Source organism: Chiloscyllium punctatum, chromosome 7 (assembly GCF_047496795.1).
Source record: "Chiloscyllium punctatum isolate Juve2018m chromosome 7, sChiPun1.3, whole genome shotgun sequence".
NCBI lineage: Eukaryota > Metazoa > Chordata > Chondrichthyes > Orectolobiformes > Hemiscylliidae > Chiloscyllium > Chiloscyllium punctatum.
The window spans coordinates 73161354-73189315 of record NC_092745.1 but is presented as its reverse complement, the minus strand read 5'-3'; the positions used below and the strand labels follow the sequence as shown (position 1 = coordinate 73189315).

The 27962-nt window shown below is 37.3% G+C and overlaps 2 protein-coding genes across 18 annotated transcripts in view; one reads left to right on the top strand and one right to left on the bottom strand.

The window, feature by feature from the left end:
- The window catches only part of firrm (fignl1 interacting regulator of recombination and mitosis), a 54835-nt gene extending 48117 nt beyond the window's left edge, over positions 1-6718 (top strand). For 10 of the 13 annotated variants that reach the window (XM_072573995.1, XM_072573992.1, XM_072573991.1 and 7 more), the window contains 5 exons: positions 116-229; positions 808-912; positions 1558-1638; positions 2941-3060; positions 5590-6717. In XM_072573995.1, coding sequence (XP_072430096.1) covers positions 116-229; positions 808-912; positions 1558-1638; positions 2941-3060; positions 5590-5775 — 606 coding nt within the window. In that variant the 3' untranslated portion in view covers positions 5776-6717. Of the gene's footprint in view, positions 1-115; positions 230-807; positions 913-1557; positions 1639-2940; positions 3061-5589 lie in introns of all 13 variants that reach the window. The other 3 variants (XM_072573993.1, XM_072573997.1, XM_072573996.1) reach the window with 3 other exon arrangements.
- A 39-nt stretch (positions 6719-6757) lies between these two features.
- scyl3 (SCY1-like, kinase-like 3) overlaps positions 6758-27962 on the bottom strand; it is a 41272-nt gene continuing 20067 nt past the window's right edge. For 2 of the 5 annotated variants that reach the window (XM_072574009.1, XM_072574005.1), the window contains exons 7-14: positions 26967-27047; positions 25419-25558; positions 24346-24372; positions 22971-23158; positions 17539-17707; positions 14868-15056; positions 13425-14176; positions 6758-9200 (exon numbers count right to left, since the gene is read on the bottom strand). In XM_072574009.1, the coding sequence (XP_072430110.1) occupies positions 9147-9200; positions 13425-14176; positions 14868-15056; positions 17539-17707; positions 22971-23158; positions 24346-24372; positions 25419-25558; positions 26967-27047 (1600 nt within the window). In that variant the 3' untranslated portion in view covers positions 6758-9146. The remainder of the gene's footprint in view (positions 9201-13424; positions 14177-14867; positions 15057-17538; positions 17708-22970; positions 23159-24345; positions 24373-25418; positions 25559-26966; positions 27048-27962) is intronic. The other 3 variants (XM_072574006.1, XM_072574008.1, XM_072574007.1) reach the window with 3 other exon arrangements.

The following is a 27962-nucleotide window of genomic DNA, read 5'->3' as shown; positions in this document are numbered from 1 at the left end:
GCCAAGTCTAGTGGTTTTCTAATATGGTTAGGAGAATCTTACAATTCAGGAAAAGAAATTCAATACTGTTGGATTTTTCTTATTGGAATAAGTAATTATCCTATTTGTGCAATAGGTGGTATTATTCCTCAATTCCCTTCTTCCTCTGAATCCCCCTGATAATGTTCGTATTGCTGCGCTGGACTTCTTAGGTTCCCTTGGAAAGATAATTATGCCACCAGATGTTCAGGTATTCTGTGTTTTGTCATCTTTAAATCCCAATGTCTTCTAAGGAAACATACCTTTAAAATTATTTCACTGCTCTCATTCTTTAATATTTTTGTTTTATGAATCTGTGGTATGTCATGACTAGGGAATGGACCACTTTTTTAGGTTTTATACTCTGCGATTATGAAGTATTCCTCAGGCAGATGTAATCTGGATCATCCTTAGATGAACATTATCTACCCTATTGGTCTAGCTTTCACATTTCACAGCAGATAAATTTCTAATAATTGCAAAACTATTTGAGTTGCAGATTGTGTTAGAAATTAGGTTAAATTTACATCTACTCCGAAGAAATGAGAGTTTACAAAATTTCCATTCAATCCATCTAAACACACAGACCTGCATTTACTTTTACATTGTTACAAAGTATATACTTATAAAAAGCACTAAGTGTTGATGCTGCTGTAATTACAGGTCTATTCTGGGATTGAGGGTAAAGACAGTATATCTAGTTGAATAAACCATTTAGTTTACCCCTGAAAACGTGGCGATTTTACCTTCAACTATAAAGATTTGAGAATTTGTTTCAATTCCCTGCAGCATACAGTCCTTCTGAAGCTGCCTTGCCTCTTTGCATCCCTTCTAGAAGACAAATCCTGGCTAATTCTTCAACATGCACTACAAGGATTCACATTGTTTGCTGAGGTAACAAATCACTCTTACATAGTTATAGTATTCAATGTAGTTACACAGTTTGGTTTATACTGCAGGTATAAGTTACTAACTTATGCATATTAAGTATTTCTAGGACAGTTAATCGGTTACGTCTGGGAACAATCATCGACGTATAACAGCCTGTATTTCATATCTGCAATGAATGGACTGAGCTGTTTTTGTATTGAATGTGCAAAACTGATCTGCTGTGTAGTGAATTGTGAACTCTGACGAGGCATGCAGTGTAAATGGTTTCAAACAATAATCAATACTTGAATTTTATATAGTACTCACTGCACAGCCTGGCTCATGGGAATTTATAGATTGTTTAATGACAACTAATAACTATGAATAAAGTTGATCTGATTAAATTATTTTTCCTTCAGTAATGATGTTTGAGGTTATGTAAGGTTATCACTTCAAAAGAGAGGAGAATTTGTAGTCTATTCACGTTAACAAAAACTTGCCCCTTCAGCTTTGAAAAAGTGACTTTTTCGTAAGACAGCACTATTCCAACCCACTTAAATGTAAACTAGTGTGGTTGATTTATAATGCAGGATACATGATTCATTTTGTAGTTTTGTCATTAACCATTTTGACTCAATAGTCTGTCACTGATAAAACTTCTTGTTTTAGAAGACATGCCATGAGGAAGTGGTTCCTCAAAGCCTTGAGTCAGGAGAATTGAAGTGCAGAGTTGTAAGCTTCTTGAACAAGGTACATTCAACTTAAACTGATTCCTATGAAAGTCTAATTTCCTATCTTTTTAAGTTGTTTAATGATAAAATTTGCTTACTTCTGATCTTCTTTTTCTGCTTTATTTTATCTGTAGAACTACCATGAGAGAAAAAGTTAGCTCAACTTAATATTAAACCTAACATTTAAAGTTTGAAGCCCATTCATGGAACCAAAAACAAGGTGTATTCAATTATTAATAAAACAGCCAAATACTTATTTCCTAAACAGTTCTGGCATTTTTTTATTCATTCATGGGATGGGGGTGTTGCTGACTGGGTCACTATTTAATGCTCATCCCTAGTTCAGCTTGAGAAGGTAGTGGTGAACTTCCATCTTGAACCACTGCAGTCTCTTTGGTATAAGTAGACACACAGTGCCAATTAGGGAGTGAGAACCAGAATTTTTGACCCAGCAACATATTTCCAAGTTTATTAGAGTTATTTCATTAGAGTTTAGAAGCTTGAGGGGAGATCGAATAGAAACTTACAAGATAATGCATGGCTTAGAAAGGGTGGATGCTGGGAATTTGTTTCCATTAGTCAAGGGACTAGGACCTGTGGGCACAGCCTTAGAATTAGAGGGGTCAACTTAGAACAGAAATGAGGAGACATTTCTTCAGCCAGAGTGGTGGGCCTGTGGAATTCATTGCCAAGGAACACAGTGGGGGCCAGGACGTTAAATGTCTTCAAGGCAGAGTTTGATAATTCCTTGCAAGATCAAGTAACTTAAGGGCCCTGGGGAGAGTGGAGTTGAAATGCCCATCAGCCATGATTTAATTGCACAGTGGACTTAATGAGCCAAAATGGCCTTACTTCCACTCCTATGTCTAATGGTCTTATGGAATAGGAATGCAAGATCTCCTAGCTAATGAAAATCCAAGACAATCTTGGCTTAATGTCCTTCCACTTGGATTGTATTAACTGAAGTGAAGACATGGAAATTATCTAAATTTGGAAAACAATGTTTTTGGTCAGGGTTATAAGATTGGTTGGATCCTGGATTTTTCAGTGATAATATTAAGCTAACTCTTTTCATCCAGTTAGTTGTTATACCTTCAGACAAGATGTTAAAGATGTCAACAAAGGAGTTGCAATCAAACCAGAGTTTATGATCAGAGTTTGCTAGGTTTCTCTGGAATTTGATTGATTACTTAAATGTAGTGCCCACTCCCGCAAAACTCATGAAATTTCTAAAACTTAAACTTTTGCAAAAACCAAATGAAGAAAGTTTTATTCTCTGGTGGACCCTTCCAGTATTAAATGTTTTCTTTTTGTTTCACAGGTGATCACAACAGTTGAATCCAAGGAATTACAAGTGGAAAGGTTAAAACAACAAAATGCAATTCTAGATGTACATTTCACTCACCTAAATCTATGTGCAGTGAATGACTTTGTGGTGGAGGTATGTACTCAGATACTTTGCTACTTCCTTTAGAAGATTTTAACTGCAGGCTCACTATTTCTTAATTATGAATAGTGACCATGGTCTGGTACTTTGCCTTTGTGACAATTAGTTATGAATTTTGACAGACTTCAACAATGTAATGCAACACAACTGAGCCGAATCTGTCATAGCTTAATCATTCATGCATATTTCCAAATGGAGTTTTACAATGGCTATCAGCACCAGATAGCTTGACTCATTTCCAAAAACCTAAAACAGGATAAAGTATAAGTTGCTGCCCTGAATGAGATCAGCATAGACAATTGTTCCCAATTTATAAATAGAAATATTTCCAAGAATAAAAAAGGATTATAACATGTGGTGTCAACTCATGTGTCACATGGTGTTGTAATGACAGTTGGTACTTTTCACCAATCAATACAAGTACTGACAGCAGTGAAGAAAATTGGTTGCCTCCAGCACGTGACTTCTGCTGAGAGTTGTTGTATTTGTGTGTTAGGGGAAAGAATGAGAAGGGAATCAGTGCTCCAGTGGAGGCTAATAACAGTAGACATTATTATGGTTAATTTTGGAATGAATGACACAGGCAGGAAAGGTGATGAGGTTCTGCAAAGGAATTTAGGGAATGAGGCACAAATTTGGAGCAGCACGGTTGCTCAGCTGTTAGCACACTCAGTGCCAGGAACCCAGGTTCAATTCCAGCCTCTGGCAACTGTGTGTGTGGAGTTTGCACATTTTCCTCATCTGCATGGGTTTCCTCCCACAGTGCAGAGGTGTGCAGGTTAAGTCATTGGCCATTGTTCATGGGTGTGTAGGTTAGGTGCATTAGTGACAGGAATGTAAGGGAATGGGGCTGGGTGGGTTACTCTTCAGAGGGTCATTGTGGACTTGTTAGGCCAAATGTCATTTTCCACACTATAGGGATTCTATTCTATGATCTTAAAAGCATAGGACCTCTAGTATTGTAATTTTGGGATAACCCCCATGCCACATGCTAGTGAAGCCAGAACTAGGAAGATAGTACAACTGAATACATAATTAAAGAGCTGGTATAGGAGGGAGGGATTCAGATATCTGAATCATCAAATCCCTTCCAGCTCATTTAAATTGGAGGAACACCACTATCCTTGAGGATTTTTGCTAGTGCCATTTGGGAAGTGGAGCAATGGTCAGTATGTGAGAAAGTAGAGGGAATAAAGGGTACTGAAAGTGACAAGGTTTGACTAGGGTGTCTGCAGGGATTGGTGTTGGGGCCTGAATTATTCACAATATTCATTTAATGACTTGGATAAAGGCATAAAAAGTCAAAAACACAAATTTGCTGAAAACAAAACTAGGCAGCATTATAGATCGTGATGATGATAGTGGGTGGCAGAGTGGTTAGCACTGCTGCCTCACAGCGCCAGATACTCTGGTTCAATTCCCACCTCAGGCGACTGACTGTGTGGAGTTCTCCCCGTGTCTGTGTGGGTTTCCTCCGGGTGCTCTGGTTTCCAAAGATGTGCAGGTCAGGTGAATTGGCTATGCTAAATTACCCATAGTGTTAGGTATGGGGTAAATGTAGGGGTATGGGTGGGTTGCGCTACGGCAGGTCGGTGTGGATTTGTTGGCCGAAGGGCCTGTTTCCACACTGTAATGTAATCTAATCTATGACAGCACAGCATAAAATTACAACAGGACATGGATAGATTGTCCATTACCTAAAGTATGGCAAATGGAGTTTAATGCAAACAAATGAGGTTATCCATTTTGGATTGAAAATGATTGATTTCTTTTAGAAGGCACAATGTTAAATACAATGCCTGTCCAACAAAATTTGAGGGTTCAGGTGCAAAACTCTTTAAAATGACATAAAAGATGCAGAAATAATCAAAATTGATGAAATGCTGGTTTTCATACCTAAAGGGCTGCAGTACAAGGATGAAGACGTTATGTTGCAGTTATACAAACACTTGGTAGACCTCACTTTGGATGTTTTGGCCCTGGAGGGGAGTTCAATGCAGGTTTACAAGGGTGATACCTGGACTTCAGGGCTCATTGAGGAAAATAAGATAAATTTGGCCTTTGTTCTCTGGAATTTAGAAGGTTAAAGGGGCAATTTAATAGTGGTCTTCAAGATATTAACAGGAAAAGACAGGAGAGACAAAACTAATTCCACTGATTTAAGATTCTAGAACCAGAGGACAAGGCCTAAAAATAGGCTACTCGAGAGACATTAGAAAATTCTCCTACATCTAAAAAACACTAGAGGCTTGGAATACTTCCTCAAATGGCGGTGACTTTATTCAGTTAAATCTAAAAGAGACAAATTTTTATTAAGGAAGAGTATCAAAAGATATGAACCTTAGGCAGCATTTGGACTTAGTGAGTGGAAGAGCAGGCTTGAGGGGCTGAATGGCCTACACCTGTTCCTACAAGAACCCTCAAGGGGAGTAAAATGTGCTTCAAGCAGACGTGGAGAACCAGTACAGGAGCTCGGACCATCAGAATTTGTTAGTCGAACTGAATTTTTTTTTGTTTTCTCAGCCATCTGCTAAACGTGCCCGGTTGGAACAATTTGATGAAGAGTATGAGAGAGCCTTGCAAGCGGCAGAAAATGCTTTTAAAACACTGCAGACCTTGATAAAACAGGGACCAGCACCTGAATGGATAAAGGCCCGTTTACAAGCCCTACATACAACGATCACTGCTTTGAACAATTGCAGGCAATAAAGTACATGACAGTCTAAAGAAATTACAACATAGTTATTCCTCCCTGCAGCAAGACCATCATCACTGTATAATGGAATTGATCAGTGATGTCCGTCAACCATCCTTTGAGAGTCTAGAATTGCACTTGACTAATCTAATTTGCATCAAATTAACCATACATAATGTACTTGTTGCTCATTCGTTAGTAAATTTTTAATGTGTTTAGATACAGATTTAGAATTTTTTTGTGGCTTTCTGAAACAGTAATTCTGTAAGAGCTAAAGTGAATCAGCAGTACCTACTTGAGCTAGTCAGGTAGATAACTGAGCACCTAATTGACCAATATTTTTAAAAATCTGTGGTACTTGAGTTAAACAACACAATTAAGACAGTCACAAAGCTGATGAAACAACTGTGACCACAGTGCTAAATTCTCAACTGAGTTCAAAGTCTAATAATTGATGTGAAAGTCAGGATTACTCAAGTGAATGTTTTCAAATTTACACAGGTTTTATTGAAAGTTCAGATCAAAAGGGCCACACTTCTCTAGCATTCTGCAATTCACCATATGTACAGTACCCTGAAAAGATCCCAAAAGCAGTGCAGTGTGTTCCAATGGAACAAATTCTGTTTAGTAATGAACAGTACTGATTCTTAGCTCTACCAACATTTTACAACTGAGTGGAGCTGTGAATGTGAACATATGCGAAGCAGGTTTGCTCAGGATCACCAAAACATGTGAGCTACATGCACGAGGTGATAATCTTACTTTGTGTTGACATTCTGCCAGCCAGCAAGAAGCTGATCGTCCTTTTTCTGCTGCAAAGGAGTGCTTAAACCTGCAATGAGAATGTGTTTTTAAAATTGAAAGTATCAAGAGTTTGTTGCTGGAAATGGTCACTGTTGCAATGAAGTACAAAACCAATGTTAAATGTAACTTTTTTTTCAAATAGGTCTTTATTATATAAAATTAATACATTTGAATCCAATAAATTATTTTACTTTTTAAAGTTGGCTTTTTTAAAATTGGGAATTCACTTTCAAAATAAACCTAAATATTTTAAATAAATCAGTTGAGTGAATATCCTTAGATTAATCTAACTTGGTACACTGCTGAATAAGGACTTGTGTAAATACATTTTACTTATGTTAAATTCCAAATGCACTGTCACTGATGCTTAAATATCTTCATCTAACAATTTTGAAGGGAAAAAGAGAAATTAAAGTGATTAAACTACCAATCCCAGAGTATTCACATTAATTTGCCCAGTGTTCCAGTTCTAAGTCCTTCATATTTGATCTGCTTAAATCCTGCAATTTCTAAACTGACTACAAATGAAAGTTTCATACCTTTCATTTAAATTACTTAAGCTAGTTTGTACAACTAAAATTATGTAGAATCAAACATTATAAATGGATATTTGCTAATTCAACTGTTCATTGGCAATTCTGTGTGTCAAAGTAGTGTGTATTCAGCAATTGTCCATAGATTCAGAATAAAATCTAATCTCTAAGTCTGATCTACTAAATAAAATTAAAAAGAAAAAAATCTGAATTTTATCCTCAGTGACAGTGCTAAGGCAAGGATCAAGTCAATCTGACACTGAATGCCAGAGATAGATTAATATTGAACAGGAAAAGCTTTACCATATAACGTGCTTCATTTCTGTACTATGCAACTTTTGGTTTTCATGCCAAATATTGTGATCTATAAGTTTAATTATCACTGTTGAATTTGAAGTTATTTTGCATTGTGTACATATTCTCAGTAAGAACTAGTTTAAGTGAATTCAAATAGACAGCTAGTAAATAGGGATAATTTAATTCAAATATAAAGACTCAATATGCAAAAGATGAAGGCCATTGTTTTAACTTTTGTTCTACCAAATTGTTTCATCATTCTAACAGGACTTCACTACCCAGAACGTTTTGGTTGGAAGTAGTGGATTCCTATGTATATTTGATGTGAAACAAAATAGTCACAGAATTATTTATTTGCTGCTGAGTCGGAACATCAACTGTGAAAACAGACTTCAAGAGCTTAAAATCACATTTACTAACTGAAAGCAAATATTTCCATCAGAAAAAAAACTTCTAAAATTTATACATTCAGAAATACAACCACGTGTTCGATTAGAACTATTTTGGTGTAGTTCCCAAACACACACACAATAGTTGTAATTATGAAAGTAATCAGTACAATCCCATCAATATTTCTGCACAAATGAATATGCAAAATGTATCAAGCTCTTGATTTAAATATATTTGGTATTTTCAGTCAAAGTATCTACATGCGCCTAAAACAAATATTTCAAAGACTTCGCTAACCTGGTGATTTCCCAACACTTAAGTCATTGGTGTTCATATAGGGTTACAATTAGTCTAGATGTACATGGCACCAAAATGAAAAACTTTGGCCCTGCCTCAGCTCAATAATTTAAAAACATATCTTTCTGCCATCTGAATCTCCCTAATGTATCATGACAGAATTGATACTTAACTGTATTAAAACTGTTGTTTGACAGGAAAAAAGAAACTAATCGCAATCTCTCCAATGTGGCACTGCAATATTTACATTTACCAACTTAAACAGGTAATATGGAGCTTCTAAGGCAGGACTTTACACTAAGTTAATAAATATAAATGCTATATCGGAGAGAAACATTTGGCATTTAATGGGGCACTTACTCAGTTTTGGTATCTGCACGCTGACTTCACCTTGCAGCTCTACCTCTAAAGCTGTAGAGCATAAGTTAGGTTTTTTTAGGGCTAATGTGACTTCTGCATGAGATTAACTCCTCCAGGGAGTCTTAATCTACTGTATTAATAGGGGGCACTGGGCTAGCCTCAGGTTGCATTTTATGCTGAAGTGCAAGCAAAATTGCTTTGTTACACTTAGTTTAAATGTACACGGAAAAACAGTAAATGATCACTTTTTAAACCAAATCTAGATTACTTGAACATTTCACTGAAGAAACTTGTATTTTAATCTGGAGGGTAAATTAGTCGCAAGTCACAGAGGAGAAGCCACCAGTACATCTTTCCTCCAAATAACATTTAAGATTTTTACTATTAGAATCCATTTCAAAATAAAGATTTTCTGGTACTTGGTAAATATCAATAAGATGACATCTCAGTAAACATGAACAAGCTGATGGCAACGTGTAGTTCCCAATATATCCTTCTCAGATACTCTAAAAACTGTTTCTTCATGTATTTGCAGAGGCAACAAAATACCACCATCTTTATTGCAGCCAGCAATATGTACTGTATTAAACAAAAGCTAAACTGGTCAAAGGATAGGGAGAGGTGGTATGGCCAGAGTGTTTGAGTCTTGAGTATCAAAGATGTTGACCTTAGTTTACAAAATTGTTTTAGGCACAGTTTCTATTTCACCAACTATTATCCTCCCAATTCAGATCATCCTCCCAGCCTTCAGTTTCCACCTGAAAAAGACCAAACACAGTACATTTTTAAGATATAATAATATATACAGTATCTTACCTAACCATAAACTAGGCTCTCCTTAGGCAAAAAGACTTAAGGCATCAAATAGTTACATGTGCAGAGCAGTGACAATATATTGTTATACTCCAGTATCTTGAATTTTATAAATATATTTATAGTAAATATACAGCGGACTGTGGGAGAAATTTTTATTTTTTTGTCATTGGAAAAAGATCTTTTCTAGATTTTCTATTTGCCTCTGGTGCTCCCAGACTTCCTGCCAGCTTGCATGGAGACTGGGTTCACTGCCATTAGAAGTACTACATATTCAGAGATGTTTCAGTCAGAGTTGCTTGTCACAGTGACCCATTCTAGATCAGCTTTCTCCTCTGCTCCTTTAGAATACACGTGTACCCCATTTTCCACTTTAAAATTAATGAACAAAATGGGCACATTTATGTCCAGTAACTTTTAAAAATTTTAAGCCAACCCTACAATGCAGACATCTCTTTAAAGATGCAGTATACCCAATCAAATCTTGGGAGGGGAATTGATTGGCAACATGTAACCCAATTGGCTGCTTTCATTTTAACCAACATCAGCATGCCTGGCAAGTGAAAGGAAATGAGCAAGGCTAAGTCAATACGTTATGTGCCTTTTCAACTGGCCTGCAGCAAGACTGCTTCCAAGTTCTGATTTCTCTTGCCACTACCTGCTTATCACACAAGCACATGATCTTCCAACTTCTCCAACTGATTGAATGAGTCTTTACGCTGCAGGTGGTCTCAAGGCTGGCTGTTGGACGGGAAACATTTAAGGTATGAAGGACTTCTAAGAACATCTAGATTTATTGAACATTATCATGCATCTGCCCCAGTGAAAGGCCCTGCAAGTTAAGTATTAGGGCCAGTGTTCTCATCTTGACATTGTTAATTTCCTGCACCACAGCACTGTAAAATGACACTGCAATCAGAGAAGTGCATATGATGTTTCTTGGCCTGCTGTTTTGCACTCAATTTTGCTTTATGCCGTCCTTTACTTTTGCATCAGAAATTAGGGTTCATCACAATCACTCCACGAGAATATTCCATGATCATTTTTCTCTCCTGCTGACGAGTCTGTGACACTAACTTCGTCTGGCATAAATTGTTGGGTCATCAAATACAATGTACTATCAAAGCTGTGGAAATTTCTAGTGAAATTTTGGAATTGAAAATGATAAAAGATATTGATTCCCCTTTAGAAATTTTGCAAAGCACCATCAAAAATAGTACTTCCTTAACATATCATACATACACTATAAAACAATATTTAACAAGAAATTCCCTAAATGTTACGATAATTTTAAAACTTGTGCTAAACTGAACAGATACTGAAAACAATATTAACAGCAAGCGGGTGAACAATAAATTACATTGAAATAATCCATGGATTTTGTTTAAAGATATCTTAAATCAGAATATATCCATATGGATATAATTGGGTTACTGAAACAATAATGCTTACGTACTCAACATTGTGCTGGCATGTAAAACTCTCAAAATGTATCCTAAGGTCTACTAGTAGAGGTAACTAAAACTAGAATTTGACAAATATAAATTGGAAGTTATTAATCCACGTCTCAAATTATACATGCCAGTAACTCAATACTATGATTAAGAATTTGAGAGCCAACAGTGCTAATAAAAAAAGTATTTTGCAACCACTTGAAATGTGGAGTTTATTCAAGGAATAGCTATCGTGGGTCCTTGGTAAGTATATAGCTATCAGTCAGGGAGGTAGTTGTCAAGAGAGGGAGCCATGGTTTACTAAAGAAGTTGAAGCTCTTGTCAAGAGGAAGAGGAAGGCTTACGTGAGAGTGAAGCGTGAAGGCTTAGTTAGGGGGCTTGAGAGTTATAAGTTAGCCAGAAATGATCTAAAGAGAGGGAAAAGAAGAGCCAGGAGGAGACATGAGAAGTTGTTGGCGGATAGGATCAAGGAAAACCCTAAGGCCTTCTATATGTATATCAGGAATAAAAAAAAAGTCTCAAAGATTAGGGCTAATCAAAGACCATACTGGAAAGTTGTGTGGGGAATCGGAGGACATAGGGGAAGCGCGTAATGAATACTTTTCATCAATATTCACACTGAAAAAGTGTAATGTTAGTGAGAATACGGAGACACAGGCTCCCAGATTAGATGGGATTGTGGTTGACAAAGAGGATGATATGCCAGTTTTGGAAGATCAGAAAATTCACCCCAGGGCTGGATGGGGTTTATCCTCAGACTCTCTGGGAAGCCAGGGAGGAGACTACAGAGCCTTTGGCTTTGATCTTTATGTCATTACTGTCAACAGGTGTAGTGCCAGAAGACCGGAGAGTAGCAAATGTTGTTCCCTTGTTTAAGAAGGGGGAGTCAGGACAACCCTGGTATAGGCTAGTGAGCTTTACTTCGGTTGTGCATAAGGTGTTGGAAAAAGTTGAATTGGATTTATAATCATCTGGGAAGGATGAATTTGATTAGGGTTAGTCAACACAGTTTTGTGAAACGTAGGTTGTGCCTATCTAACTTGACTTCTTCGAGAAGGTGACAAAACAGGTGGAAGATGGTAAAGCGGTTGATGTGGTGTATATGGACTTCAATAAGGCGTTTGGTAAGGTTCCTCACAGTAGACTATTGCACAAAATACAGAGTTTCAGGATTGAAGGTGATTTAGCAGTTTGAATCAGAAATTAGCTAGCTGAAAGACGACAGAGGGTGGAGATTGATGGGAAATGATCATCCTGAGCTCAGTTACCAGTGGTGTGCCACAAAGATCAGTTTTGAGGCCACTGTTGTCAGTTTTATAAATGATCTGGATGTGGGCATAGAAGGATGGGTTAATAAATTTGCGGATGACACTAAGGTAGGCAGACTTGTGATAGTACCGAAGGATGTTATGAGTTACACAGGGACATAGATAAGCTTCAGAACTGAGCTGAGAAGTGGCAAATGGAGTTTAATGCGGAAAAGTGTGACGTATTTCACTTCGGAAGAAGTAATAGGAATGCAGAGTACTGGGCTAATGGTAAAATTCTTGGCAGTGTAGATGAACAGAGGGATCTCTGTGGCCAGGTGCACAAATCCCTGAAAGTTGCTACCCAAGTTGATTAGAGTTGTTAAGAAGGCATATGGTGTGTTGGCATTTATTGGTAGGAGGATTGAGTTTCGGAGCCATGAGGTCATGCTTCTGCTGTACAAGACACGGGTAAGGCCACACCTGGAGTGTTGCGAACTTCTAGTCACCACATTATAGGAATGATGTGGGAAGCTTTGGAAAGGATTCAAAGGTGATTTACTAGGATGTGGCCTAGTATAGAAGGTAGGTCTTACAAGGAAAGGCTGAGGGAACTGAGGCTGTTTTCGTTGGAGAGAAGAAGGTTGAGAGGTGACTTAATCGAGACGTATAAGATAATCAGAGGGTTAGATAGAGTGGATGGTGATAGCCTTTTTCCTCGGATGGTGAAGGCTAACACGAGGGGACACAGCTTTAAATTGAGTGATGGTAGATTTAGGACAGATATCAGGGTAAGTTTGTTCATTCAGAGTAGTAGGGGAGTGGAACAGTCTGCCTGCAACAGTAGTAAACTTGCCGACATTAAGGGCATTTAAAACGGGCATTGGACATACATATGGATAATAATGAAATAGTGTAGGTTAGATGGGCATCGGATTAATTTCACAAATCGGCGCAACATCGAGGGCCGAAGAGCTGTACTGCGCTGTAACTTTCTATGTTCTAAAACTTAGAAATGTGTATTCCATGTGCTTCAATACTCCTGCTCCAAATCCATGCAGATTTTATCTAATTTTACTCATGTATTGAGAGTCCATATTTAAATGCTGAGTAGAATTTACTTAGTTTATATTTTTTAAAAATTAAGGAAATTATGCAATCATTCACAGATTTGAAGATCTTGGTCTCTACTGCATTATAGATTGAAACCTTACACCATTGTAACCAACAAATGGACAGAGCAGTTCAAGATACTCATGAGAAGCACAGGGCACATTTCTCAGTTTTTTGATAAAGTACTAGTAGGTGTTGAACTGTTGATCACTATAGTGTTGAACAATCGAAAACATATTTTCAAGATACAAGAGGAAGCCTACATTTTCTAAATTTTCTATCCTACTCTTTCAGACCATAGTTAAAAAGTACCAGGAAAATGTGTCATGCCCCTTGATTTAAAGTTTCAACTCACCTCAACAGTGTCTACTGCAAACTTTGATGCAAGTGCTAGAGTTGGTGAATTACCGTCTGCTTTCAGAGTCTTCTCTGTACAATTTGATGCTTCAGCTGTAACATTTAGTTCTGTTCTTTGTGCTGGCATTAACAAACCTGTGGAAGAAACTTTAATGTCTGGTATCATATCAGCAAACAGATCTAATTCAGGGTCCCTCTGTGGCTTTTTCTTGACATTTATAGTGAATTCCTCTCCGAGCCCAGTGTTTAAAGAGGTTTTCTGTGCAGTAGTTTTCTGCCTGGAGAATGTCTGTCCAGTTGAAACTGCTATTTGACTTTCCTTTGATATGTTCTGCTGGTTCCAGTTATCATTCCTCCAATTCTCACATGATGTAACAGAGCGAGTTTTCAGTGCTAAAGAAAGTTTCATGCCTTTGGACTGGGCCTTATTGCCAGTAATAGGCAAGTCAGAAGTCTGCTGCTTATTTGATTGTTCTGGTTTTATTGTGCAAGGATGATCATCTATATTAGGTTCAAAGTCATCCCATGATTCGTCTTTCATCTCAGATTGATTACCTGTACTGATGCAATCCTTTGTACGTTCAATCTTAATTCCTACATTTCTTTCATTATCCTCTGACTTGCTCCAGTCTGGCCAATCCTCAGCAAATTCATGGATCAGCACTGAATTTTGTGTACAACCAGCTCCAGAAATATCATTCCCACGAATACCATTCATTGACATTATGGATGTTGGTGCTTCATACTGGGCTATGTCCATAAAGGATTAAAAAAAGACTTAAGTTATAACTACAACAAAAATATATGAAATAAAAATTAACTGTGATCACTACTAGTCAGAACCATATTTATCTATTAGAAACTGTTCAAACATATATTAAACAGGCAATGCAAAGACTGAGTTAGGCAAGTTTGGAGATCTAGTATATATTTAATACTACGAAAAGCTTGTATGGGTGCACACACCTATAATTTAATAATTGACTAGACATCGTTTTCTTCTACTTTTCCAATGTTATGGCCTTCAGAAAATGGAAACAATTTTTTTAAAAAGCCAAATGTCCAGCTTGGCCGCTTAGTGAATTTGCCTGAAATGTCGATTCTCCTGCTCCTTGGATGCTGCCTGACCTGCTGCGCTTTTCCAGCAACACATTTTCAGCTCTGCTTTAAATGGTTCAGCCTTTATGCCAATGAAAATCTTACCTGTGAATTTCAGTGCCAATGTGTTAATGTAAAAAACCCTAATCAGCAGTTAGAATATATGAAAGCACGATTTTAATTTATTTATGATTCCACAGTCCTCAACTGTGTACTGATTGCCAACTCAGTTTCAAATAAATATTTGACAACTGGATCATTCATTCAATATGTGACAGTTCAGAAAAGCCCAATTTCACTACAGTGCATTGCACAAATTCAGACTTGCCTTTCTAAAGTTTACCTGCTTTTTCCAGTATCTGAAACCTTGAAGGGTGCTGAATTTGAGCAAGATTTGTGTGCCCTTTTTTTTCTTTCCCATATGTGGGTTTCTTCTTTGACTCAGAGATCTTGGAAAACAGTTTGAATGAATTGTTGTTTAAGGCCAGAGAACTGTAAAGCTCATGACTATTGTTGACATGTGCAGGGGAGCCTTAGAAAAATGTAAGATAAATCAAATTTGCTTTAGCTATTGTTGCAATTTTACATCAGAATAATATCATAGATTTCCATTAATAACATTTTAATCCCTCCAAATAGAACTCTAACATTGCAACTCTATGCTCATTGCGCACAAAACAAAAACAACGTTAAATTGACATTTCAATGAGGTTGTGTGGTTAATCAGTCAAGATATGAAATAAAATTCTGTACCTGTTTCCATCATATAGAATAAAACTAATGTAAATAATGGGGAACGAAGGATTGGTTACTGAGCAGGAGCGAAAAGTAGAGTTAAACAGGACATATTTAAGTTGCTAGGCAGTAACTATCAGAATGTAGCATGGATCAGGACTTGGCACTATTTTCACTGGATGTTATTGATTTAGATAGACCTGGAGTAATGTAGGAAACAAGGCTAGGTGGAAATAGAAATTGAGGAAGACAAAGAGGTTGCTAAGAGATATAGACAGATCAAGTGGAGTGGGCAATAAGTTAGCAAATGCAGTATAACATGGAAGAGTATACAGTTATTCACTTTGTCAATATGAATGGCAAAGTAGAACTTAGTATCAAACTTGTAAATGTTGTTCAGCAGGACCTAAATGAGCAATTGTACAAGGAACACAAGGTTAGCGTGTTAGGAAGGCAACTAACAATTTGGCCTTTATTACAAAAGGACTGGAATACAAAAATAAGCACGCCTTACTATTTTGACAAGACCTTACGTAGAGTGCTGTGTTCTGTTGTGATCCCCACATTTAAGGAATGTGATACTTGCATTGAATATAGTACAAAGGTTCAATCAATGGGCCCCAGGATGAGAGATCTGTTCTATGAACAGAGGTTGAGTAAATTAGACCTAAACACACTAGAGATTAGAATAGTGAGAGGTGATCTCATTGAAGCATAAAAGATTCCAATGGGGTTTGATAGGACAGACATTTATAGGTTCTTCTTTCCCAGCTGGTGATTATAGAAGAAAAAGCTGATAGTTTAGGAGTTCAATGAAGGGGATTTCTTCACTAAGTGATATGAATCTTTGGAATTGTCTGCTCCAGGAGCTTGTGAAAATTTGACAAATTTATTCAAGACTGGGATAAACATTTTTTGTTTCTCAATAAATGAAACAATGTGGAAGAACAAGGAAAATTCAGTTAAAACTGATGATCAGCAGAGATCATATTGAAACATGCATGGCTCAAGCAGCCATATCTCTTACAGAATCCCAACAGAATACCTTCGGCCCAACAAGTCGACATCAACCCTCAAGAGTATTCCACCCAAACCCATTCCCTTATGTTGTGAAATTTTCTAGATTCCCAAACCAGGAAAAATATTTTCTTTGCATTTATCCTTCTCAAGCCCCTTAAGAATTGATGTTTCACTTCAATCATCTCTTATGCTTTCTGGAGTTCAGAAGAATATGTTTAATCTACTTCTCTCAACATGGACAATTTTCTCACAGATCGATAGATTTTTTTTGTTATTAAGGGAAGAGGGAATCGCATAGGAAAGTAGATTGAGATAGAAGAATAGCCAAGATTCTCTCAATTAATTTTGTCATACTCGCTCAAAGATAAATATGTCCTTTCTTGGGCATGATACCAAATCTGGATATTATAATCTTAGTATGGCCTCACCAATGCCTTGTATAAGTGCAGTGAAACTTATTAACTCTTGTATTCCTGACCCCCTTAGAAGTAAAAAAACTAACAATTTGCCTTCCAAATTGCTTTTGTACCTGAATGTTAACTTTCTCTGACTAATGTAAAAGGACACCCAGGTCCTTCCAAAGTAAACAGTTTCCAGTTTCTTACCATTACCATTCTAAAAAACACAATTTTCACGACATTCTGCCGTGTTCTTACACTCATACAACCTGTCTATATCGCTCTGTAGCCTTTTTGCATTATTTTTGCTACCTATTATGGTAAGAAATAGGATGGGAGTATGCCATACTGCCCCTCAAATCAGCTCTGAAATTGAACATAGTCATGGCTGACCTTCTGCCTTAACTGGCTTTTCCGCATGCTTCCCACACCCCTCAGACAATGAAAATCTGTCTATTACAGTCTTGAATACACTCAACAATGGAGCATCCACAACCCACTGGTATAGAGAATTCCACAGATACACACCTGTTCAGTGAAGAAGTTTCTCTTCATTTTAATCCTAATGGAGAACCCCTTATCCTGAGATTTTGCTCATGTTCTGGAAGGGAACCTAAAGGGGAAACAAACTCTCAATATCTACCCTGGGAAGTTTCTTTATAATCTAGAATGTTTCAATGAGATCATCACTCATTCTTTTAAATTTCAGGAGCGCATGTCCAACTTACTCAGCCTCTCATCCCAGAATCAATCTAGTATAGCCTCTTCGGCAAATAATATCTTTCCTTAGATAATCTATTTATAACTCTCTGGTAAAGATGTGGGATGCACAGAAAACACCAGAAACTTTTTGTTACCTACCTTCAGGGGTGATCTCAGTTGATCTGAAGTTAGGTGTTGTACGTTTGAAGATCTTTGCTCTCTCACCTCCAACAACTACATCAGCTCCAAGAAGTGGCACCAACACGGCTAGGCTGCAGAGTGTTCCTGACACCAGACTATTACTGGTATCTCTTAGTCCTAGTAGCACCTAAACAGGAAAAGATGTGTTTGGTACATTTTCCATGAAAATCAAAAGTAAATATCTTGATTGAAGGAAGATGCACTTACTGTAATGAAGCACTCAATATCCTTTAAGGACTTCTAATGTCTACACACCCAGTTGATAGTATTTTAGTCTCAGCTGCAGACAAGCTTATAAGGATGTCTCAAGTCAAGTCTGCCATCGTTAGCTGCAATGGATTTTGCACCTGTTGATCATTGGTAGCACTCTTACCCATGACTCGGTGAAGAAAAGGATCTCGAACACATCGAGTGTAATACTTAGAATATTCTATACTATTGGAAGTGTTGGCTTTCGAATGAGACCATTTGTGACTCCTCAGATACTGAAACAGTCCATGTTCAAAGATCTGGACAATTACCCAGCTGTCCTACGGGCATGTAACAGATTCTTTAAGTGAATCTAAAGAGCAGTGGAATTCTTTCCAGTATTTTGATGAGTATTTATTCCTCAACTAATATAAAAAGCTTTTCATTAGACTTTGTTTGGTCCAGATGTTCTACAAGAATTTTTGTCACAACTTACTGTCATTGTACCTTGCAAAACCACAGCACTCCACAATAATCTGTACTTATGTGATTAGGGCAGGCAACTGTATCTGCTTAATAAGTTTTAGAATTCCATTACCCATTACAACTGTTTTTGTTACTACAATGAAATCATGTTTCTAACTTGATTGCAAATTCACATATAGCCCAAGTAATGCAAGTTTTACTGGAAATCAGCCTTTTGGCTGCAAATCTGTTTCATGAATAAAATACAATTATTATCATTAAGCATTAATGTACAGCAAAATGTCTAATCCAGGAACATCCAAATTAGGAAGAGGAGGCCTGCTCTACCTTCAATAAGATCATGGCTGATTCACATTCTCATGTACCCTCATAACACTCCACCAGCTTTTGAAAGATATCTTTAAAAATATTCAAGGACTATGCATCCACCACCTTTTGATGGGGTTAGTTCCAGAGGGACACAATCCTCCTGGAGAAAAAACAACCCTCAGTTTTAAATGGGTAACACCTTATTTTGAAAAAGTGGCACTCATTACTAGATTCTCAAATGACATATATCCTTTCTACATCCTCAACGGTCAATAATGTAAGGTGTCATCAAGCAACACCTGCTCAGCAATAGCATTCTCACTGATGCCAGTTTGGGTTCCACTAGCGTTATTTAGTTCCTGACCTCATTACAGCCTTGATTCAAACATGGACAAAACAGCTGAATTCCAGAAATGAGGTTAGCGTGACAGTTCTTAACATCAAGGTTGCATTTAACTGAATGTGGCATCAATGAGTCCTGGAAAACCTGGAATCAATGGGTATCGGGGACAAACACTTCACTGGTTGGAAGCTAGTTGTGGCTGTTGGAGATTAGTTATCTCAGTTCCAGGATATCCTTGCAGGAGTTCCTCAGGGTAGTGTTCACACCCAACCATGTTCAGCGGCTGCATCAATGACTTTTCCACCATAAGATCCGAAGTAGGAATGTTTGCTGATGTTTGTTCAGAACCATTTGCAACGACTCAGGTACTGAAACAGTCCATGTTCAAATGCAAGATCTGGACAACACCCAGGCTTGAGTTGACAAGTGGCAAGTAACATTCATGCCACACAAACAGAACATAGAAAAGTACAGCAGAGAACAGGCCCTTTGGCCCACGATGTTGTGCCGAGGATTATACCCTAATGTAAAATAAAATAACCTAACATACGCACCCCTCAATTCACTGCTGTCCATGTCCAGCAGTCACTTAAATGTCCCTAATGACTCTGCTTCTATCACCACCACTGGCAACACATTCCATGCATTCACAACTCTCTGCATATAAAAACTATTCTCCTAATATCTTAAACTATGATCCCTCATGCCAGTCAATCCTACCCTGGGGAAAAGTTTCTGGCTACTGACTCTATCCATGCCTCTCACTACCTTGTATACCTCAATCAGGTCAGCTCTCTTCCTCCTCCTCTCTAGAGAGAAATGTCCGAGCTTTGTCAACCTCTCTTCATAAGGCAAGCCCTCCAGTCCAGGCAGTATCCTGGTAAACCTTGTTTGCACCCTCTCCAAAGCCTCTATCTTTCCTATAAAACGGTAGGCTATGACTGTCACTTACCATAAATAATCTAACCATCGCCCCTTGACATGCAATAGTGCCACCTCCACTGAATCCCCGACTAATACTGGGGTTACCATTGTCCAGAAACTCAACTGGACCTGCCACATAAACACCGTGGCTACAAGAGCAGATAAGGGGCTAGGAACACTGCAAGTAATTCAGCTCCTGACTTCCCAAAACTTGTTCACCCTCAGGCACAAGTCAGGAGTGTGATCGAATGCTCCCCACTTACCTGGACGTGTGCAGCTCTAACACTCGAAGCTCGACACCATCCAGGACAAAGCAGCCGACGTGATTGGTACCACGTCTACAAACATCAATTCCCTCCATCACAGATGCTCAGTAGCAGCAGTGTATACTAACTACAAGATGCATTGCACAAATTCACCAAAGATCCTCACAGTACCTTCCAAATCATGAACACCTCCATCTAGAAGGACTGGGGCAGCTGATGCATCAGAGCACCACCACATTAAAGTTCTCCTCCATGCTACTCACCATCCTGACTTGGACATATATTGCTGTTTCTTCACTGTCAGTGAGTCAAAATCCTGGAATTCCCTCCTTAATGGAATTGTGGATCAACCCACAGCAGAAGGACTGCAACAGTTCAAGAAAGAGCTCACCACCACGTTCTCAACAGTAATGAGAGATAGGCCATAAAATGCCGGCCAGCCGCAATGCCCACATCCCACAAATTACTTTTTAAAAAATCCACACTGTCAAGGCCATTTGGGATCTTGTCTTTCAGTCAACTTGCCTCTTTCTCTTCTGAACTCCTGCAGATACAAGTCTAATCTGCAAATCATTCCTTGGAATACAACTTGCCAATTCCAAGTATTAGTCCAGTAAATCTTCTGTGATACGCATACAAGGAATTTACATCCTCCTTTAAACAAGAAAAACCATACTGTATACAACATTCCAGATATGGTCCTCTAAAACTGAACCATAACCTCTGTACTTTTGGATTTAATTCCCCTCGGAATATACCATAACATTGTATTGGCTTCCTGAGTACTTGCTCAACATGCAAACTACCTTTCATGATTTATACTGTGATGAAGATTCATGACATTATTATTACTAGGAAACCTGGGCTCTAAATCGTGACAAAAATCACATAACTAAGTCTGACTTGTATGTCAACATTGTGCATCTTAAGGAGCACAGGATATAGTTTACTTTTATTTACATTGAGTGTGATACCAGGTTATCTAGGAATTTGTTTACAAACATTTAAATGAGGACTTTTTTTAAAAACCCTTTGAATGAATAGTTAAATGCTTTAGAAAACAGAGTGGAAGACAGAAAATCAAAGTGTTGTCACGGTGTCCTATGACACACAAATATTATGGATGTAGATTTGCTCACTGAGCTGAAAGGTTCATTTCCAGACATTTTGTTACCTTACCAGATAACATCGTTGGTGGACCTCACGCGAAGCAATGCTGAAAATTCCTGCTTTCTATTTAATATCTTTGGGTTTCACCACAGGAAATGACATCACCAACCCAAAGAAACCCAAACATAAATAGAAAGCAGGAATTTTCAGCATTGCTTTGCATGAGGTCCACTGAAGATGTTACCTAGTAAAGTAATGAAACATCTGGAAATGAACCTTTCAGCTCAGCAAGCAAGTCTACATTCAAAACCTCAACCTGGGCTTCAAATCTTCTCAAAATTCGCTAACATAAATATTTTAGAAACACAGAACCATCCAGAAGGTCAGTGATTAGATATGTTTCTTTCAGAAAGATGCAGATCATTCAGAGAGAAAAGGTCTGTGACATCAACAGTGCAGTTTACCAGTCTCCAAATCAGTCTAAGTCCTGAATGGCTTAGAAGTCATGGAGAAAAGAGCCAAAAGCAGAAAGTTTTAAAGCGTCTGAGAGGACGATATCATACAAGGTTGTCAAACATGTATTTAAGGAACACATGGTAAGGAGTAAATGAGATGTATTTGTTGTTTCATGAAGAGACATTATCAAGAGAAGATGATGGCACAAAGCAAATGCAGAGTTTGCCAGAAAATAAACTTAGAACAGCCATGCCACCAAACAAGGAACTTTGAAATGGAAACAGGATAATGTGTCTCTGAGATTTGAGCACTTCTAAAAGTTGAGGATAAAGGAATTTTTATTTCTTAAATTTAATTATACAAATGCAAGTCTTTACTTTCTCCTACATTGTGATCAGTGGTGATGCAGTGGGATGTCAGTGACTTTTATCTATCAATGTCATAACTTGATAGCAAGGAGGAAATTAAACAAGGAAAAGAAAATGTAGCCCTAAACCCCCACAAGATGGAAATGTAATGTTCCAAAGCTAATCTGAAGAATAGTTTCAAACTATGATCATAAAATAACTAAAAAGGACTCAGAGACCTTTTAGGTTTTCAAAAGACAGTTGAAAGGTCTCTCAAAAATCCTATTCATAGAAATGTACAAGCATACCCAACAGCACAGTATGAGCTTGTTCACTGAATTTATAAATGAAATAATCTGAGAAGTTCTTCGATGTAAGAATGCATTTAATAAAATCAGAGTTCTGTTGGATTCTGTTTATGAAAATCAAAGTGGTAAAAATGTCTATTTTCAAGTCTCAGCCTTGGTTTGTAGGTAACAATCTCAAGCAAGTTATAGGCTCATTGCAGAGATTTGCATACATATAGGCTAATACCTTACTGGAGACCTGTGAAAGGACTGCACATTAAGCAGCAACAACATTCAGATAAAACATTAAATGTTGTTAAAATAGTCACGAGGAATGACAAATTTAAAAACTGCAAGCACTTCTTAAAACTCCATACACTGTAAATTACATAAATGTTAACTCAATCACAAAATATGCAGAGCGAATAAAATCCATAAACAGGTGAAAAGATGCAACTGAATATCCAAAACATTATTTCAAACAGAAAAAAAAGAAATGGCTGGGAAAACACAGCAAGTTCTGAAGAAGGGTCACTGGACATGAAACATTAACTCTGCTTTCTCCCCACAAACGCTGCCAGACCTACTGAATTTTCCAGCATCTGCAGTCCTTTGTTTTTTTTTGTCTTCTATCTTATTTGTCCCCGGAAATTTAAACTTATCTTTCACTGACCTGTGGAAGAACAATTTCCTGTAGATCTTCCAATTGAAAAAGATCAGCATAAGTGTCCAGATGAGATAACAGCACCATTCGCACATGCTCCTCTCGCACACTATAAAGTTTCAACAGAATTGGGATCACATGATCTCGAAAGACATTGGGTGACAGAAGGCTATTGAATTCATCATCACTAGGTGAGTCTAGAGAAATACAAACAAAACAACTTAATCTTTTTATGTACTTTTGTTTGCAGCGAACACCGTGCAATATTTCATGTTTTTCTCCTCAAGAGAACATTTATATCAATGGACATCACTGCGTTCATCAAGATATGGAGAATAAGTGCTGAAATTTAAACTCCTGTCACTTCAGTTATCTAATGTCAGGGTCAGACATTCCATGCTAATCGAAAACAAACAAATACAAAATATGCTCCTCCAAAACTGTGTCTGACCCTAACCACAGGTATCAGCCATTTTATGGCTGGGGCATCTAAATGTACTGCACTGAAACAATCAACAACTTTCATAATTTGAGACTTTTTAGATACAAATTTCAAGTACTTGCACATTAAATTGTACTATGTACAATAAGTGTAGATATTGATGTGATGTAAGCCACAACTTAAATAATTTACTTTTCAGAGAATGACAATTTCGGAATGTTTTATACTTTTTGCATCGTCATTTGGAACTCAATTAGGATGGACAGAACTGACTTCATAAGGACGCTTGCAGGTGATAGAAAGCAGAGGTCAACACCGATCAGTCTAAAAGGTGATTTAAATTTTTAAGAAATTGCAAAGTAATCGCACAAAATCCTATCAATATAAATCACATGCTGGTTGCAAGACCACTAAATCACATCAAATAGCAAAGATTTGGAGGTGGTGTTGTTGGACTGGGGTGGACAAAATTAAAAATCACAACACCACGTTATCGTCCAACGGGTTTATTTGGAGGCAAAATAATTATTACATTAACAGAAAACGGCATGGGTTAGTCAAACTTGGGACTTAACCAAAAATGGTAAATCAGTGACAAGATTATCAAGAAAAACGACAAATATTGGAAGCATACAGCAAGTCAAGTCAGCAATGAAAAGAAACTAACAATGTAACTTTGCCGGAGAGTTGAAGGTCAAATCCCAAAATGTCAATTGAAGTTTCTCTTGCAAACGTTAGTCTACTATTTTGTAACAGGTCACATTGGTTTCTAAATATACATAGCAGGTCATTTCCCAACCATTTACGTGGAAACCAATAACAGATTTCCATTCGATAGGTTATAGCATTGCTGATCAATTGATCTTGCTGTCACAGCTAAACTAAAATTCCTCATTTGTTACAACACAGAAGCAATCTTTTTCTGTTAATTAAACCAAATACCTGGAAAAGCTCGCTTCGCTTCGTAATCTGTTAAAATATGAGTGACAGAGAACACCTAAATTCCACTGTTTAACATCAAATTATTTTCTTACTCTAAAAGTGAATAATCAAAAAAACATTATTCACTAAGCTAAGCCCGTCTTTCTCAAATGCTTACTCTCTGACTCCAACTCTATAACAATATGCTGTTCCAATAAGACACTTATTAAAATTACATTAGCTTAATCTGAAAATCACACAGTCTTTGTCTTCTCTGCTGTCTTCAATTTTCCTGCTGATCTCCCTGGGTCGACATCTTTCTTTTTACTGCGAGTAGGTTTCACATGAAAAGGTACCTTTGACAGAGAGTGTTTTCTAATTTCTCTGAGAGCAAGATGTTAGACAGGCAATTAACTCTCCAACAGTTTCTCTCTCTCTAGTGGTTGTCCTCTGACCAATTTTGAAAATGTCCACATTCTTATACCCCCAACACTGATCGTCTCATTGGTTCAATGTTGGCAAAACAATAAATTAAAACTCGATTGGGTTTCAGTATCATGGAGCATAATTCAAACTGATTGGTTAAAGTTGAATTGTTTTCAAAACAGCAACCAAAACCCAGGAATCCATTTCACAGCCAAATGTTACATATTTTCAATTTTCCAGTACACCCTGGGACTGCCATCCAGTCGTATACACAGGTGCTTGTAATCTCTCAGTTCAGAACAGCATTCTTTCTTTCAAAGGTACAGTGCACACCTTCAACCTCATAACATATATATGATGTGCATAAAGGCATATCCTCAAACTGAAGAATATTAATTTGAAAGATAAAGGCAGTTTTGCTCTAACATATGTTTCCTGAACATAAATTGGCTTTAACAAATTTGAAGAATTTCAACAGTTATTTACAGAATACAAACTTTCCTTACCTGTACTGGCTATAACAGTATTCCGGCCCCATTAGTTTAAATAGCACAGCTATTGTGCGATTTTCTTATAACACGAGTTTGTTTCTCGTGCAAGCTATTGTGTTAGATCAGAACCAACTATACACTATTAGACTGTATGATGAATACATACACTGAACATACCCTTCTTTGGCCTGAGGAGGTGAGGAAGGAAGCTTTTAATTGCTACTGGTTCTGCAAACACCAATGGAGTTAGCAGCTGTGGCACCAGGCGGGAGGCCATGAGACCTTCAGGTAAGCCCTGAATACGATCCAATAGGAATCTGCATGACAAAACAGAATCAAATACTTCTAGAGGTACAAACCCTACTTTGGGGAAAATGCTAACAGTTTAGGAAATATAATGGGCCTGGCATATTTCTACATGCAAAATATACTGCTGCATGAAAATTTGCAATTCTGATGAAAATCCCCTTCTTGCTTTAACTTTTTTGGCAAAATAGATTTGGGCAATATCAACCCAATTTAGTTTGCGCTTCACAGAATTCTTCCCATTTTCAACATTAATTGCAATTAATTTGAGGAAACACACAAAGGTCACAGAATGGAAAATACGACATTAATACAGTATTATTTGCAATCCAATATGTTGTAAGGAAACACATCACCACTGCACCCATAAGTACACTGGTCACCATTACTGATTCCAGCTTTTTAGTTTCCCCAGGTGCCATGGAGAGATTTGAACTCACACCCACAGGTCATTAGTCCAGCCCTCTAAATTAGCCTTTTTTCCATTTATTCACAGAATGTGGGTGTTATTGGCCAGGCCAATGTTTATTACCCATCCCTAATTGCGTTAAGTGTCAATTATATTGCAATGGGTCTGGAGACACAGGTAGACCAGATCAGGTAAGGGCATCAGTTACTTTCTCTAAAGGACATTAATGAATCAGATGGATTTTTCCAACAATTGACAATAGTTTCATGGTTATCATTTGTTTTCATTCTAATTCCAGATATGGTTAAGTTTGAATTCAATAAATATGTCTTTGCAGGATTCAAACCCATGTTCCCAGAGTATTACCAGGGTCTCTGAATTAATAGTCTAGTGATAATACTACTAGGTAATTGCTTCCCCATTAGTAAAATAACTAGAATGATGCTGTTTCCGAAGTTGCTGAATTAACCTAACTTTCAAAAAGTATTTAATATGTAATAGCAATGATAGGAGCTCTTGTGGCACAGTAACATTTTCCTTACCTCTGAGTCAGGAGACCCAGATTCAAGTCCCACCTGCTCCAGAGAGATGCCACAACATCTCTGAACAGATTGATAAGAAAATATTTAAATATTATCAGTGACAGGATGAAACAAGTGGGTTGAACGGATTTATCTCCTTGGATAGCTGAGCGCATAAATACACTAACTACAGCAGGTTCAAGCTTTTGGAAGTCCCAGGTTTGATTGACACGTTTATGTGGAGTTGGTGTAGGAGTGCTACAATTGACTTCAGCATCAATAGCGATGGAGTGAAATGGCAGTTAGTGCTTCCACTGTTTACTTGCTTCATATGGATGCAGGTAGTGACAAAAGTGAAAATATTAACAGCCCACCCTTCAGTTGCTGAATATATTTAAAAGTAATTGTCAGATAATCATCATTTTGTAGCACTTGTACAATATAATTTTTAAAAAAAATAAAACTCAGTAACAGAAACAGAATACCTACTTGAAAAACTCATTCTTTTCTTCCTCAGTTTTCAATGTCAAGCTTTTTAAAAAATTCACTACTTCCAAGAACTCGTTCCTGCTGTTAGAGAGAACTGTTACAATCACAAGTACCAAACATCAACTTTCTAAACTGTGTCAGTGCATAAAATGGGTTTGATCAGAGACATATTTTTCTCATCGACAATCGAAAATACCAGGAAGCTACCCAAAATTTATTAAGTCTTAGTCTATCTAATTCCACAAAATGACAACCTATTACAAATAAAATTCAAAGCAATTCAAAAGGTCTGTTATCAGCATCAAGCAAATGTACACAGGGTATTCATAGACAGATAAACCCACTACCATCGGTTTACAATTTTTCTTCAGTTTCCTAAATGGAGTTAAATGAGTATCAGATTTATCACGACACTACTCTTCATTTAACCATTTTGTGAAAATGATACACTCTGCAATAGAAATCTACAGAATATGCTTTCTGAACACTGAATACCTTTGCCAAAATATACACATTGGATTTTTTTTTACAAAGATGTCACTGAAATTTTAAAAATGGAACACTGACCATTTGTACAGTGACAAAATGGCATTGCATTTTCTGTGATAATTTAGATGTGTATGTGGAAAGTACTATGAACTTTACGATTTATTTTAATCATTTCTAAATATGGCAGTAATATACACCCTCTAGACAATGAAGTTTTGACAATTTATTACATTAACATAAATTTGCTTCAATGCTCAAACTGATGCATTCGAGCACAGTAAATTATTTTTTGGTTTCTTTGACATACTGAAGATAGATGATGGTGTTAGTAGGTTGAAGATTTGACAGCACTGATAGCAAATCATGCACACAAAACAAATAGATCTCATGAGGTACACTGTCACCAATGACTGTTTAATTACTTGCTATTTCATACTGTCAAACAAATTTTCAGTGAAGTGGCAATAACACTATTTCACACCCACAAACTGCACTAAATAAGGAGGC